This window comes from Aedes albopictus, chromosome 1 (genome assembly GCF_035046485.1).
Source record: "Aedes albopictus strain Foshan chromosome 1, AalbF5, whole genome shotgun sequence".
In the NCBI taxonomy this organism is placed as follows: domain Eukaryota; kingdom Metazoa; phylum Arthropoda; class Insecta; order Diptera; family Culicidae; genus Aedes; species Aedes albopictus.
In genome coordinates this window covers 62,967,744-62,982,873 of record NC_085136.1, presented here as the reverse complement: position 1 = coordinate 62,982,873, position 15,130 = coordinate 62,967,744, and the positions used below count along the sequence as shown (strand labels likewise).

The following is a 15,130-nucleotide window of genomic DNA, read 5'->3' as shown; positions in this document are numbered from 1 at the left end:
GTTTCGGCGACGTGTTGCGTTCAACGCGACGACTCGATCTGCGCCGTCCAATCGTCGGTGCTACGCAACCGATCAAACAATCATCAGAGTAACCGTAGATGAAAATTACTTTGTAATAATTAGTTTAAGTTCCGATTCCAATAAAGATTGACTATATCTAACAGTTCCTGGCGACGAGGAAGAAAGGAAATTGAAGTTCCGGAAAAATGAATTTCGTCAAGCCACCAGAATTCAACGTTGGAGATTCGTGGCCGCTTTATGAAGAACGCCTGAAGCGATTTTTTGTGGCGTATGGAATCGAAGAAGCGAAAGACGAACGGCGAGCTGCTTTCCTGTTGACTGCGGTTTCCATGGAAGTCTATCAAATCGTGAAAAATTTGTGCTTCCCGAAGCTTCCTGAAGAAAAGAAGTTTTCCGAGGTCTGCGACTTGCTGAAGCAGCGGTTTACCCCGACGCTGGTTGTGTTCCGAGAGCGAGCACGGTTTTTCAAAGCCCGGCAAGGTGATGCGAAATCGATAATGGAATGGTCCACGAGGTTGAAGAAGCTAGCAGCCAATTGCGATTTTGGAGAAGATCTGGACGTGTTCATCAAGAACTTGTTCGTGGTTGGACTGCGTCGCGGTCCACTATTCGAGCGAGTATGCGAGGAAGAAGCTACGGCCAGTTTCGACGTTTTGATGAAGATCGCACTGAAGAAAGAATCGACCCTCCAACAGCGTGGCGTTTTGAACGTGCACAAGATCCAGCAAGGTGCGGAGAAGAAGCAGTGCAAGAGTGATTCACGGTGTTTCGCCTGCGGAAGAGGTGATCACGATTTCCGGAAATGCCAATACAAGAGTTACGTGTGCAAGCTTTGCGATAAGAAGGGACACCTTGCCAAGGTGTGTCCCACTAAGGATTCGGAGCAACCAAAGGAGAAGAAGAAGCCGTGTGGACAGAAGCGAAGCCCCAGGATCAGCCATTTGAGGATCAACAAGCTGGAAGTGCCCCCACCGGTTATGGTTGGTATCAGTGTCAACGGATGTCCTGTACGTTTTGAGGTGGATACCGGGAGCCCGGTGAACGCCATATCGAAGGATCTGTATGACCAGTTGTTTTCTGCGATACCGTTGGACACCGATTCGAGAGAGGAATTCGTCTGTTACAACGGGTCTGGTTTCCGTGCGGTTGGCACATTCAAGGCGGAGCTGCGGTACAACGAGCACGTGTCCAAGGAAGAGCTCTACGTTTTCGAGGGAACGAGGCAGCCACTGCTCGGACGGCAAACAATGTGCCGTTGGAATTTGAAGATCGATTTTTGCCACGTGTCGGAGAAGAAGGTTGACTGCAAGGAGCAGTTGAAGCCATTGCTGCTGAAGCATGCTGAAGTTTTCGAAGGTGAGTTGGGCTGTTTCAAGCATGGCAAGGTGCATTTGTCCCTGAAGGAGGAAGCAGTTCCCAAGTTCTGCAAGCCAAGAAAGGTTCCGTTCGCGTTCAAGGAGAAGGTGGAAGCGGAACTGGATCGACTGGAAGAGTCCGGCATTATTTCGAAAGCGCCATCGTCAGAAGCAGAATGGGGTACACCGCTAGTCCCCGTTCTGAAGAAGGATTCGTCCATCAGGCTGTGTGCAGATTATCGGATCACGGTCAACCCGTTTTTGGTGGACAACCGTCACCCTTTCCCGGTGATAGACGAGATTTTTGCGGCGCTGCAAGGAGGTAAATATTTTTCGAAGCTCGACCTGAAGAACGCCTATTATCAGCTAGAGGTGGACGCAGACACAAGACATTTGCTGGCTTGGAGCACGCACAGAGTTGTGTACCTGATGAACCGGCTGCCATTCGGAACCAAGACAGCCTGTGCCATTTTTCAAGCGACGTTGGAGAAAGTTCTACAAGGCTGTCGTGGCACAGTCAGTTATCTGGACGACGTTATGGTGTCAGGTAGAACCGTGGAAGAACACCTGGAAAACCTGAATGCGGTGCTAACGCGACTCAAGGAAGCGGGATTCGTACTGAACATGCAGAAGTGCGAATTTTTCAAACAAGAAGTCGGTTATCTTGGTCACGTCATTGACCAGGATGGCCTGCACAAGGACCCTGAAAAAGTTCAAGCAATTATGGATGTCAAACCGCCGAAGGATGCCAAGGAAGTTCGAGCATTCGTGGGCCTAGCGAACTATTATGCGAAGTTTTGCCCAAGTTTGGCCCAGTGTATGAAACCGTTGTACGAGCTGCTGAGGGACGACGTGAAGTTTTCTTGGACGGAGAATCGGCAGAGAGCGTTTGCAGCCATCAAGAAGCTGCTCTCGGAGGACACGGTACTGGTGCATTACAACTCGGACATGCCGATCAAGCTCTATTGCGACGCTTCGAACGAAGGAATTGGAGCTGTTATCGTTCATGAGTTTCCGGACAAGAGTGAACGACCGATATCTTTTGCATCGAGGGTGTTCAAGAAGCACGAAGCAGGATATTCCGTGATCGACAAAGAAGCACTGGCCATCTATTACAGAATCAACAAGTTCAACACTTACCTGCAAGGACGACATTTCAAGCTCATGACGGATCACAAGCCTTTGACAAGCCTCTTCAGTCCTAAGGGTGTTCCGGAGACAGCAGCTGGACGTTTGCAGCGATGGGCAGTTTTCCTGTCGAACTGTGACTACGAGATTCAACATGTGAAAGGAGTTCGAAACGTTCCAGCGGATTTTTTGTCAAGACACCCCATTGGTAACGACGGAAGCGAAGAAGACGAGGACGAAGCGGTAAGTTTCCTGAATTTTGTGGAAGCTGAGACCCGTTCATTGGTGGAGCGCAAGCAGATCATCGTCGAAAGCCGCCGTGACAAGTTGTTGAACCGTGTAGCTGAATACGTTAAATCTGGTTGGCCGCAAATGATCCAAGAAGAGGACCTGAAGGTTTTCCACCGGAAGCGAGATGAGCTGAGCGTTGAAGAAGGAGTTCTACTTTGGGGTTACCGGATTGTAGTTCCTACCAAGCTGAGGAAGTTTTTGCTAGACGAGCTCCATTCAGTCCACCTGGGGATCGTGAAGATGAAGAGTTTGGCCAGGTCATATTTTTGGTGGCCATCCCTGGACAAAGAAATCGAGGACATGGGTAAGAAGTGCGAGATGTGCATGCAGCAGCGACCAGAGCGAAGCGATCCAATTTCTCCGTGGCGTTTAACCAGCGCCCCCTGTGATCGAGTCCACGTTGATCATTTCTCGTTTCGTGGTGCTGAGTTCCTGGTGATGGTGGATAGCCACAGCAAGTGGATCGAGGTGTTTCCAGTACGCACGCTGACTTCGAAGGAAACAGTGGAGAAGATCTCCGAATTCATCGGAAGATTCGGTTCCATCGGTACACTGGTGTCCGACAACGGGACTGCATTTTCTTCGGAGGAGTTTCAAGATTTTTGTTCATCCCGGGGAATCAAGCACTTGCGGACAGCACCCTACAGCCCTTGTTCCAATGGTGCTGCAGAGAACGCAGTCAAAACAGCCAAGCACGCGTTGAAGAAGCTATCATCGGATCCGGCGTTCCAGCGAAAGTCGGTATCGTTGCAGTTGAGCGCATATCTGGAGATGTATCGCGCCACCAAGCACGCGACAACCGGTGAAAGTCCCTTCAAGTTGATGTTCGGAAGAGAGATGAGAATCCGTTTCGACAAGCTGAAGGTAAATCACGAAAAACGACAACGCGAGAAGATTGAAGAACACCACCTCAAACAGAAGAGAACGGTATTCAAGATTGGTGAGAAAGTCTATGCAAGAGACTACCGAAATCCGAAGAAGCCACTATGGGTACGAGCAAAAATCGTCAAGAAGATTGGAGCTGTCCTATACGAGTGCGTTTCGGACGATCTAGGAATTATCAAGCGCAGGAGCCATCAGTTGTTGAAATACCCTTTCGATGACTATGACGACGAAGCAAGCCAACCCACAGGCGCAGGTACGCAACCGAATGATGCATCTAGTGAAGAGTCGGAATACGGCTCGTTGGGCGAGTCAGACACGGAGGAGCGGGCCAGACAGCAACCACCACCGGCCGGGTCGTACGTAACTAGGTACAATCGAGTTGTGCTGCCACCACGTCGCTTGGGGGAAGAGTAGTTGTGGCGTATTGCATCTGGAGCGGCGACTAGCGTTTCGGCGACGTGTTGCGTTCAACGCGACGACTCGATCTGCGGCGTCCAATCGTCGGTGCTACGCAACCGATCAAACAATCATCAGAGTAACCGTAGATGAAAATTACTTTGTAATAATTAGTTTAAGTTCCGATTCCAATAAAGATTGACTATATCTAACAGTCGCAAGCAGACAACAGTTGCCCTTTCGACGACGGAAGCCGAGTGTATGGTGGTTTCGGTTGCTACACAGGAAGCCATTTGGTGGAGAGGTTTTCGAGAGGAACTATCCAGAACCGGTACCCATCTTATGTGACAATCAGAGTGCAATTCACCTGGCGGAAAAGGACATCGGCTATTCATCAAGAAGCAAACCCATTGATATTCAACATCATTTCGTCAGGCAGCACATCGAAGAAAAACACATCCACCTTAAACATGTTAGTGCCGAACATCAAGCAGCGGACTTGCTCACCAAGGCATTAACGATCAAGAACTTTCAAGATGGACGGAAGGCCCTCGGGATTCTTGGTTAAGGGGGAATGATAGAGTAGTAACCATAGAACCGTAGTATGCTTAGGATTAGATCATGATAATAAATGTCATTCAGTATTAGACTACCAAACCTAGCAGACGTATTATCATAGACTAATTTCAAGACCTCGATGTACCAAAGAAAACGATCAAATTTTGTGTGTCCAGTCCGGTACCCAATAATATTCATAACCGTGTATTTTTTTCCGTGTAAATTGCCTTTTGTGTAAATTACATTTAGCGTGTTACACTGATCTGACAGCTCTGACAGTAAGGGACTAAACATAAATCACGTAAAGTGGGTACCCGAGGATTGTTCACAATCTGCGAACTTGACTGCGGAAAAAATCGCAACCATGACGCCGTTGGTATTATTCAATAGAACACGCTCAAGTAAGGCAGGGCAATCAATTTCATTTCGAATTATCTTCGCACCATACACTGCTCTATTAATTCTGGGCCGGACATACAGCGGTTCGAGTTCCATTAAGGTACAACGTTGAGCATAAGGTGGCAAGTTCAACGGATCTCGCCAAGGAAGATTTCTCAGCGCGTACCGAATAAACCTACGTTGTACTGCTTCTAATCTTGCAATCCAGACCTCCTCGTATGGTGACCAAACTATCGACGCAAATTCCAGGACTGATCTGACAAGAGAACAGTAAAGAGAACGGAGATACATGGGATCGTCGAATTCTTTTGCCATTCTTAGGATGAAACCCAGTTGACGGTTGGCTTTGTCGATAACAGAAGAGTAGTGTAACTTGAACGTCAATCGGGAATCGAGCAAAACACCAAGGTCCACAACTTTCTCAACGCGTTCGAGTTCCTGCCCATTTATATTGTAGTCGTACACTATTGGAGATTTGCGGCGACAGTACCAGATGATGCAGCACTTGGATACACTTACCGCTTAAAATATATGCGGCACCAACATGCAAAACGATCCAAAAGCTTTTGAAGTTCCTTGCAGTCTGTTCGGCTTCGTACAATCACGATAATTTTCAGATCATCGGCATAGATTAGCAAACCATCATTGGCGAGCAAAATAGTCACATCATTAAAATACAACGCAAATAACAGGGCCCTGACCTGGCCACAGGTTAAGGTGAAACATCAAGAAATCCCATGGCAATTTTGCATACGAACTTTAGAGGCACAAATCTAACTAAAGAAGCGTCAAACCAAGCCGTTCTTGTTTATCCTGGCTTTGCTCACTTGCAAAAAGAGGCAGCTTTCCTAATCGCGAGCATTTGTTTACGAATTTTAAAGATTGGTGTTCTTAAGAACGTGAGTAGGGGATCAAGTCGGCCATTGTGGCAGCCATATATGTTTCTGATGTTTCTCCTTAAGGTGAAGGTGATGGCGGAAATCGCCCAGGATGGAGATCTTTCAATTCGGCCCTCTGCACCTTCGTGGGTGTCCAGAACTGAAAAAAAAATATATTCTTTCTCAGGTTCAGCTTCTACAATGAGCTGCAGCTGTCAAAGGCCCTCAAAATCAGCTGATTTTAAACATTTTCTGATTGATCATAATTAATTTCAACTGGCTTTTTCGGAGATATGAATACCATGAATACTACGCAAAGTAAGAGGGAGTAAGGATCGTCGCTGCTGTATAGCTAAAGAATAGCCCTCTGTTAATTTCAGTTTCTGTCTTGGTTTCTGTTCAATTTCTCTTATTGCTCGCTAACCGTATTCTTTCATTACTTTCCTTACTCTTTCTTACTTTGAGTAGTATTCATATCACCGAAAAAAGCCAATTTAAATTAATTATGATAAAGTCATGCGGTGACTAAACCCAAAACTTTTATTATTCTGATTGAGCCTACTCATCAAACTGTAGGGTAATTCATGTATTTTGGACAGGCTGAGGACAACTTTGGAAAAATCGTCCCCTAGCTCCCTTAGAAAGCAATTGATTGTTTTGCAAAGTACTAATACGCTTATTAAATGATTGTACTTTGCATTCCTGGTGACAAAAACCTTAACGAAAGCATTTAAAGCTGAGAAAATCACAATTTCCAATCGCCTGTTAGAATTGCATTTTGGACACCGAATATATGTTTTGGACACCCTCCGATATATATAATTTGGACAGGGCAATTATCTCAATGTTTATCCATGAATACTGTTAAATCATGGAAGTAGCATAAATTAAAAAATATTTTCTTACGAATAATCATATTTCTCCGCTTGACAGGCATCTGTTTTGATAACTATTACAGTTTTTGTTAAAATCGAGGAAATATCGCCAGACCCACAGAATACGCCTCCAATTATGCAATCGCACAGCATCCCCATGTAGTTCGTCAGGTGACCAAAATATATTTACAGTAGAAAACTTGTAATGTATTTTGGACACCACCTATTTTAAGCGTTCTAGATGAATGTTAAGAGATTGGCTGCCTAATGCTTCTTTATTGAACATGTTTCATTGCAATAAGGCTTTTAAAATTCTTACAATTATTGATTCAACGATTTTGAGGTGAAAATTTTATGTGACTGCGAAGTGTATGTCGTCTTGCATACCTGTACATTTGAAGGGTTTTAGTGAAATAATTTACATTTTCGATAATTTTGAAGTAAATTCTTAATTGTTAAGCGTATTTTCACCGTAAGTCATCAGAATAGGGTCTACTTTATCCAATAATCGATACTAAGAAGTATCTACATTTATTAGCTCTCCATAACACGACATACATCGCCGTGCCTGTCCAAATTACATACATGTCCAAATTATATTTTTTACCCTACTTGCTTGTTTCAGTCTCGGCTCCAGTCAAGGCTCCAGTCTTGGCTCCAGTAGTAAACTGCTCGAAAAAATCGATTTTATCCACCCTTCGAATCCCACTATCCATCAGCCTCGCACCGGAAACAAACTTTGCGTTCGGCGTGCGTTCCAGCTGTCAAATCGCTCTCGCTCGAGCGAAAACACTGTCACCATCTGTCAAACGGCGATCGCCTTCGCTCTTTCTCTTTCCGGCAATCGTATGGAATTGTTGTAACACATTTCGTGCAAGGTGAATTTTTGTGATTTTTCGTGAAAAAATGGCCCTGAAATGGACGAGATTAGTGTGAAAAGATGTGAGGGATGGCGCTCGATGCGGATCTGTGATTTACGCTGTCGGAAGTTGTGATTTTCCGGGTGAAAATGGTGTTCGAAAATATCGAGTGCCGTCCGATCGTCGCTCCTCCCCGTTGAAAGTGTCAATATTGAAGAGCTCTTTCTGGTGGAGGAGCTGGAAGATTTACACTAACCTCTTATGTTTCACCGCTTGGAAGTGACCGGGGAAGAAAATGGTTCTAATTGTGTGTGTTTCCTTCGTTTTTCCGGCAGATGTTTATGCCCAAAGCCCATCGCGTCGCCATCTATGAGTACCTCTTCAAGGAGGGAGTCCTAGTGGCCCAGAAGGATTTCTATGCCCCGAAGCACCCGGAGCTGGAGAACATCCCCAACCTGCACGTCATCAAGACGATGCAGTCGCTGAAGTCGAAGAACTTCGTCAAGGAGCAGTTCGCCTGGCGCCACTACTACTGGTATCTGACCAACGAGGGTATTGAGTACCTGCGGTCGTACCTGCATCTGCCCCCGGAGATTGTTCCGTCGACGCTGAAGCGTGCCGCCCGTTCGGAGCCACAGCGCGCCCGCGCTACCGCCGGACCCCGTTCCGCCGATGGACCGAAGGGAGGCGAAGACCGACAGGGCTACCGTCGCACCCAGCAGGCCGGAGGTCCGGACAAGAAGGGAGACGTCGGCGCCGGAGCCGGAGATGTGGAATTCGTAAGTGTTTACTCCCTTTAGTTTTGATATTGTTTACCTTTGAGATCCTTCTAATGCTATTGTTTCTCTTTCTAATTTCTAGCGCGGACCATTCGGCCGAGGACAGAGGCCACAGTAAGGCACGGATTGATTCCATCTTCTGTGTACATTTAATAATAAAAAGTATGATCTAAGATACACACATTCGTCTACAAGTTGGATCTTTGGTGTTCATGATTCGGAAAGAAATTCAGTGCTCTTCCTGGTTAGTAACGAAGTTGTATGACGACATGTAAGTATAAACATAGTGGCTGAGATGTTTTACGAATACATCGAGAATAGTGTTTCCTGAAATATTAGTTTCATCAAACTACTACAACCGTTTGAAATTGCTACCGTAATCCGGGGTTAAATTGATCACTGGTGCTCAGGAATTATCCCGTGATCGTGCTGTTTACTAATGAACTGGAAGTGATTGCCCTAGTTGTTCAGCAACGCCGGGAACTGTTCAAGTCCAAGTTTTTTTTGCTGTAGACATAGGCTAGCGCTAGGGTATCTAATGCTCATAGTGAACATCTAGCTTTTTGGCAAGCGTTGGCCGCATTTGTATTGTGGAATTGCCGGCTTCTTGTATTCCATCGGTCCCTTAAGTAGCCGTTTACTATAAATGCTCATTTTTAAGTCCTTCTTTTTATAAAACGGCTACTGAGGAGACCCTTCTGATGTGTCCGGTGGAATACAGATAGCCGGTAAATCCAAATTAAACAAAACAAACAGCCGTTGCCGAATCGACATATTTTTCTTCCTTCTCTGGAGTCATGCACAAATTACGTCACGCTTTTAAAATTAGGGGGGAGAGGGGGTTCTGCATACCGTGACGACCCATACAAACATTTTTGAGGTCTCATACAAAAAGTGTGACATAGGGGGGAGGGGGGGTTGAAAAAGGTCGATTTTTGCGTGACATAATTTGTGTATCACCCCTCTAATAAAAATGTAGGGGTAGTCGGAGTAATTTGGCCAATGGGGCAATTTGAGCACCACTGGGAAATCACCTAAAATCTAGTATTTTTTACTAATTCACCTTACAGTTCTAATACTGGTCTGATATTGAAGCGATTTAAACATTAGAACGAAGTAATTTAATACCATAGTAGGGTGGGGCGGGGCAAGATGGGTCAGTGCCATTTTCGGGCCCATTACTCATGTTTTGATTATGTTAATAATTTTGTTAGATGACCAGCATGAATATACAAAAGTTTTGGGCATTGATTGAAAAATTGTTCACTCTCATTGGAAATAAAAAATAAAATGGAGCCCTGTGTACCTAGTAAACAAGTTTTTTTAGCTCCGCTTTTTCGCGATTTATTTTCGTTCAAATCAAAGTTAAATTCGCGAAACGCCAACCTGAAGCCGCAGAAGGTTCCTCCAGACCCGGTCGGGCAAAATGCGGTCACCGATATGACGCACATGACCCTCCGAAGTCAAACCCATTCCCGGAACAAACGAGGCCTAGAGGTAGAGCAAAACAACAGTGAAACAAATTTGCACCCCCCGCGCGCGAAAAGCCCGTTCATGTCATCAGACAAGCAGCAATCCGTGGTTCGTTCCAAACCCCACGGGCCGGCCGCTCTATCTCCCGGCAGCGGCTCCCTGCAACATGGAATCAACATCACAGTAAACAACGAGTACGAACTACTGTCAAACGAAGAGGGTGAAGATGACGAAATGCCGACACTAACTCCAGCGCCGGCGATATCAAATCCGCCACCTAAATCGAAGAAGGTCCGTGTCCCACCAATCTCGGTAGTGGGCCTAACAACCAAACAAGTGCGTGAAGTGATGTCGAAAAGTGATATTTCGCAGACTGAATACCACATGAAGGCAACCAAAACAGGTGTCAAGCTTTTGTGCATGGGAGAGGAAGGCTATCGTGGTGCAGTAAGTGCATTGAAAACGTCCAAAATACAGTTCCACACTTTCACTCCGGCTGCCGAACAACCGGTAAGAATAATTCTGTCCGGACTGTCGGTGTACGACATCTCCGAGCTGGAGGCAGAACTTGCTTCCTTCAACATTGTTGCGGCAGAGGTGAAGCTGTTTTCTAGGAAGGTTGTTGGTTTAGAAGAAAGTGCATTGTACCTATTGCATTTCGTGAAAGGATCCGTAAGGCTATCTGAATTGCGGAAAGTGAAGGCAGTCTTCAATACCTTAGTGAAATGGCGTTACTTCGAGCGGAAACCAACGGATGCTGTCCAATGTCACCGGTGCCAACAATTCGGACATGGAATGCGAAACTGCAATCTTCTACCGTTATGCGTAAAGTGTGGGGAAAAGCATCTATCTACTGAGTGTAACCTCCCAAAGAAGGCGGACCTAGAGCTCGGTGATAGGAACGGGACGCGTGATTCCATCAAATGTGCAAATTGTAGCGGCCAGCACACAGCTAATTATCGTGGTTGCCCCAGTCGCAAGAATTATCTTGAGAAACTGGCGAAAATCAGAGCCGAGCGACGAAATCCTGCCCCTCCGCCTCCACCCCCGCGCCCTCTGCAGGGCCGTCCTAGTAGTTCGGGAAATTCATACGCTGAAGTGTTAAAAAATCAAAGTAGTAATAAAAACCTCTTCTCGGTATCCGAATTTCTCGCACTGGCGAGAGAAATGTTTGAACGGCTTGCTACCTGTCAAACAAAGCAACAACAACTTCTAGCTCTTTTCGAGCTAACGACCAAGTACGTCTATAATGGATAACTTAGGCTACTTGCGTCTGGCTAACTGGAACGGGCGCTCCGTTCATGGAAAGAAAATGGAATTTTTTGACTTCTTGGACCAACATAGTGTGGACGTAGGGATCGTCACCGAAACCTGGCTCCAGCATAAGAACGCATTTAGTCACCCGAAGTTTTGTTGTATTCGTCTCGATCGTGTTTCCAATGACGCTGAAAGAGGAGGAGGGGTGCTGATTGCAATTCGAAGAGGCATCAAGTTCACCGAGCTCAACATTTCGACCAAGGTCATCGAAAGTGTGGGCATTTCTATTACTACCCCAAACGGAAACCTCCATATAATTGCTGCCTACTTTCCTGGAGCGAGGAGGCGATCGATTTGGTCACAGTTTCGTCGGGACATTGCCACCCTTACCAGAAGAGCTGATCCGTTCTTCATAATCGGTGACCTGAACGCACGCCATCGTCACTGGAATTGCTTGAAGGCAAACAAAGCTGGAACACTGTTGTACCAAGAGGCGGCTAGTCGCAACTTCTTCATCCACTTCCCAGACTCGTTTACGTTCCAACCAACAGGTCGCGGCCGACCGTCCACTTTGGATTTAACTCTCTCAAATAACCTGCTGGACATGACTAAGCCGGTCGCACACAACGAGTTGTCATCGGATCACTTTCCTGTAACGTTCAGCGTCAGGCTCTCTGCTCCAATCATAGCATCAACACCGAAGTACCGTTGCTACTCACGAGCGGACTGGCCGCGTTTCCAGCGTGAAATCAACATTAAGTTGGATTTGCTTGATCCGGTAACTACAACCCTCAACAACGAAGCTGACGTTGATGCCGCCATTCGGTTCCTGACAACAACGTTATTGGACGCTGAAGCTATTTCGGTTCCGGAAGTCCAGAAAAGTACCTACAAAGTAGCGGAAATTCCAGAGACTACACGTAGATTGATCGCGCTGCGGAACAAACGCCGGCGGCAGTGGTACAGAAGAAGGGATCCTATATATCGGGACATTGTGCTAGCGCTGAACCGTAGAATCCGTCAAGAATGTGATCAGGCGAATTACAGCAGATTCAGCGAGACTCTTCGTTCGTTGAACGGAGATCGTGACGCATTGTGGAAAATAACAAAGGCTTTGCGGAAGTCGACCAAGTGCAGTCCACCATTGCGCCAAGACGACAGCATGGTTGCTTCTCCTCTAGAGAAAGCGAAACTTCTGGCAAGGAGTTTCGCGAAAGCGCACACTAATCAGCTGCCGGACGATCCCGAAACAGTCACAGCCGTAAATAGATCAATCGCTCATATCGATCAGACTGACCTGACTGGAGGTCATCCGTGGCTGATTCGTCCAAAGGAAGTAGCCCAAATCATACGAAAGCTCAAATCAAAAAAAGCTCCTGGTCAGGATAAAATTCGAAACTGTGTGCTAAAGAAGTTACCTCGTAAAGCCCTCATATTTCTCGCAAAAATCTTCTCTGCATGTATTCGCTTTGGATACTTTCCAACCAGTTGGAAACACGCCGTGGTAATCGCCATTCCGAAACCGAATAAAGACTCCTCGATTCCATCCAACTACAGACCGATCAGCCTGCTATCATCTTTCAGTAAAATACTGGAACGGGTGATTCTTCAACGCCTCCAGCAACATTTGGAGAATACACGGATTGTCCCCGATGAGCAGTTCGGTTTCAAAATAGGTCACTCCACCAACCACCAACTTACCCGGCTCGTAAGGGAAATTCGTACCAACTTCACGCGAGGAAAGTCCTCCGGTATGGTGCTTCTGGATGTCGAAAAAGCGTACGACTCAGTATGGCAGGAAGCAATCCTACACAAGATGCTGCAAGGAAACTTTCCAATGTATCTGACGAAAATAATCCGCTCATTCTTGTCAAACCGCTGCTACCATGTGTCTGTTGATGGACATTCTTCAGATCGACACGAAATACCATTCGGTGTACCACAAGGGGCTGTGCTGAGCCCCACGCTGTACAATATTTTCACCGCCGACTTGGTCAAGTTGGATGATGTCCAATACTATCTTTTCGCTGACGACACTGGTTTTATCGCTTCGGACTCCGATCCAGCTATAGTGATTACCAAGCTGCAAGCAGCTCAAAACGCAATCGAAAGGTATCAAAAGAAATGGAAGATTAAATCAAATGCTGACAAGTCTCAAGCAATCTTCTTTACCCGGAAACGAAGTCCTCGGAAACTCCCGAGAAACGAGATTACAGTTTGGGGTCGCCAAGTTCCTTGGTTAGACGACGTAGGATACCTGGGCTTAACCCTAGACCGGAAACTAACTTTTGCCACACACATAAAAAATGTTTTAAGCAAGTGTGACAAACTTATAAGGATGCTCTACCCGCTGATAAATCGCCGTTCGCATCTGGACATAAACTCTAAGCTGTTGCTGTATAAGACGGTGTTCAAACCAGCGATGACCTACGGTTTTCCAGCATGGCATAATTGTGCAGCTACTCACAAGAAGAAGCTTCAGATAAAGCAGAATAGAATTTTAAAAATGATGCTGAACTTGAATGCGTTCCACTCAACTGATGACGTTCATAGGGCTGCCAAAATAGAACGAATCGACGATTGGTTCCAGCGTGTGCTCCCAAGGTTTTGGATGGGATGCGCCTCTTCAGCAAATCCGCTGCTACAACAACTAGCTACATAAACAAACTGTGATATTAGGTTAAGAATAATACTTTTCTCCAACTATACCAACACTTTTTGCTACTTCAAAGGTTTTTTTTGTAATTTTTCCTTTATTTGATAATATTTTTGAAGTTGTTTGTTAAGCGCTAGATTGCAGAAATTGAATTATATAGCTGTTGAAAGGTAGTCCATATCTCAGCTCGGGAACATTATTTGCACTTATGTACTACGGAATAAATACTGAATAAATAAATAAATAAATAAATAAATAAATAAATAAAAAAAATAAAATGGTTTTTATCCATTTTTCTTATGCGATACATTCCATATAATCTCCATATAAACGGCCGCGGGGCAAGATGGGTCACCTTCAATTTTGAACGTATTTTTGGAGCATTCAAAAGTTATTTATTTTTTATTACAAGACTATCTCATAAATGACTTCAATCAAGCGGAATGAACGCTCAAAATTATAACATAAAATTATGAGAATTTTTTAGTGAAAACATCGATTTTCAAGTCGCCTTTGGACCACTCAAATCGTAAAGTTTTTTATATTCCAAATAAATTTATAAAATGCTTACTAGTAGCTCTTGTTTACTCAGTATGGATATGGAGCATATATGAATGCGGAACAAATCTTATATTTTGACGTTTTTCGTTGAGAAAATGTGAATTACTTAAAAGGTGACCCATCTTGCCCCGCACTTTTTCCACGGCGCAAAATCGATCACTTTTTAAAACTGCTTGTTTAACATCATATTTTGTATTTAATGAACTTTTTATCGACTTTTAGCATAGCTAACTAGTGTATTAAAGAGTAGCGGACGAATACAAATCAATACGATTTGTATTTACAAAGTTATGGTGATCCATCCTTAGGCGACCCATCTTGCCCCGCCCCACCCTCAATTAGAAAAAATCAATTTAAAATTGTTGGCCAAATTACCCCGACAGGGACTAACAAAAACTCCACATAAGACTTCTCTTGTTTAAATACCTTAGATGACTTTCAAATTAGTTTGTTTTCCATATACTTGATACTATGTATGTATGTGATTCAATATCAAGCGAAGCAAAGTTTTAATCACGTTAGGTAATATAAATTCTTCATTGAAAACAGGGTACTCATATTACCCCGACGGTTTAAAATCGACGCAAAAACAACACTTTTTTAAATATTTTTTGGCATACCTATACCGTGCCATGCCCTAATACCGTGACCTTAAGGATGCTCTTCACTTCAAAGAGCCCTGTAAAAATCAATAATCCATGTTTCTTGATTTTTCAAACGCTATATTATTGCTTATTGTATGTATTATGTATAATAAA

General features: G+C 44.9%; 2 protein-coding genes across 2 annotated transcripts; both read left to right on the top strand.

Moving 5' to 3' along the window:
* Positions 1-206: 206 nt before the first annotated feature.
* Positions 207-4,094, top strand: LOC134288459 (uncharacterized protein K02A2.6-like). The gene has a single exon (XM_062853398.1). The coding sequence runs from the start codon at positions 207-209 to the stop codon at positions 4,092-4,094; it is 3,888 nt and encodes a 1,295-aa protein (XP_062709382.1).
* Positions 4,095-7,507: 3,413 nt separating this feature from the next.
* On the top strand, positions 7,508-8,625 carry LOC109401923 (small ribosomal subunit protein eS10B). The gene is made up of 3 exons (XM_062844654.1): positions 7,508-7,664; positions 7,982-8,425; positions 8,508-8,625. The coding sequence occupies exons 2-3, from the start codon at positions 7,982-7,984 to the stop codon at positions 8,541-8,543; spliced, it is 480 nt and encodes a 159-aa protein (XP_062700638.1). The 5' UTR covers positions 7,508-7,664; the 3' UTR covers positions 8,544-8,625.
* Positions 8,626-15,130: the final 6,505 nt, after the last annotated feature.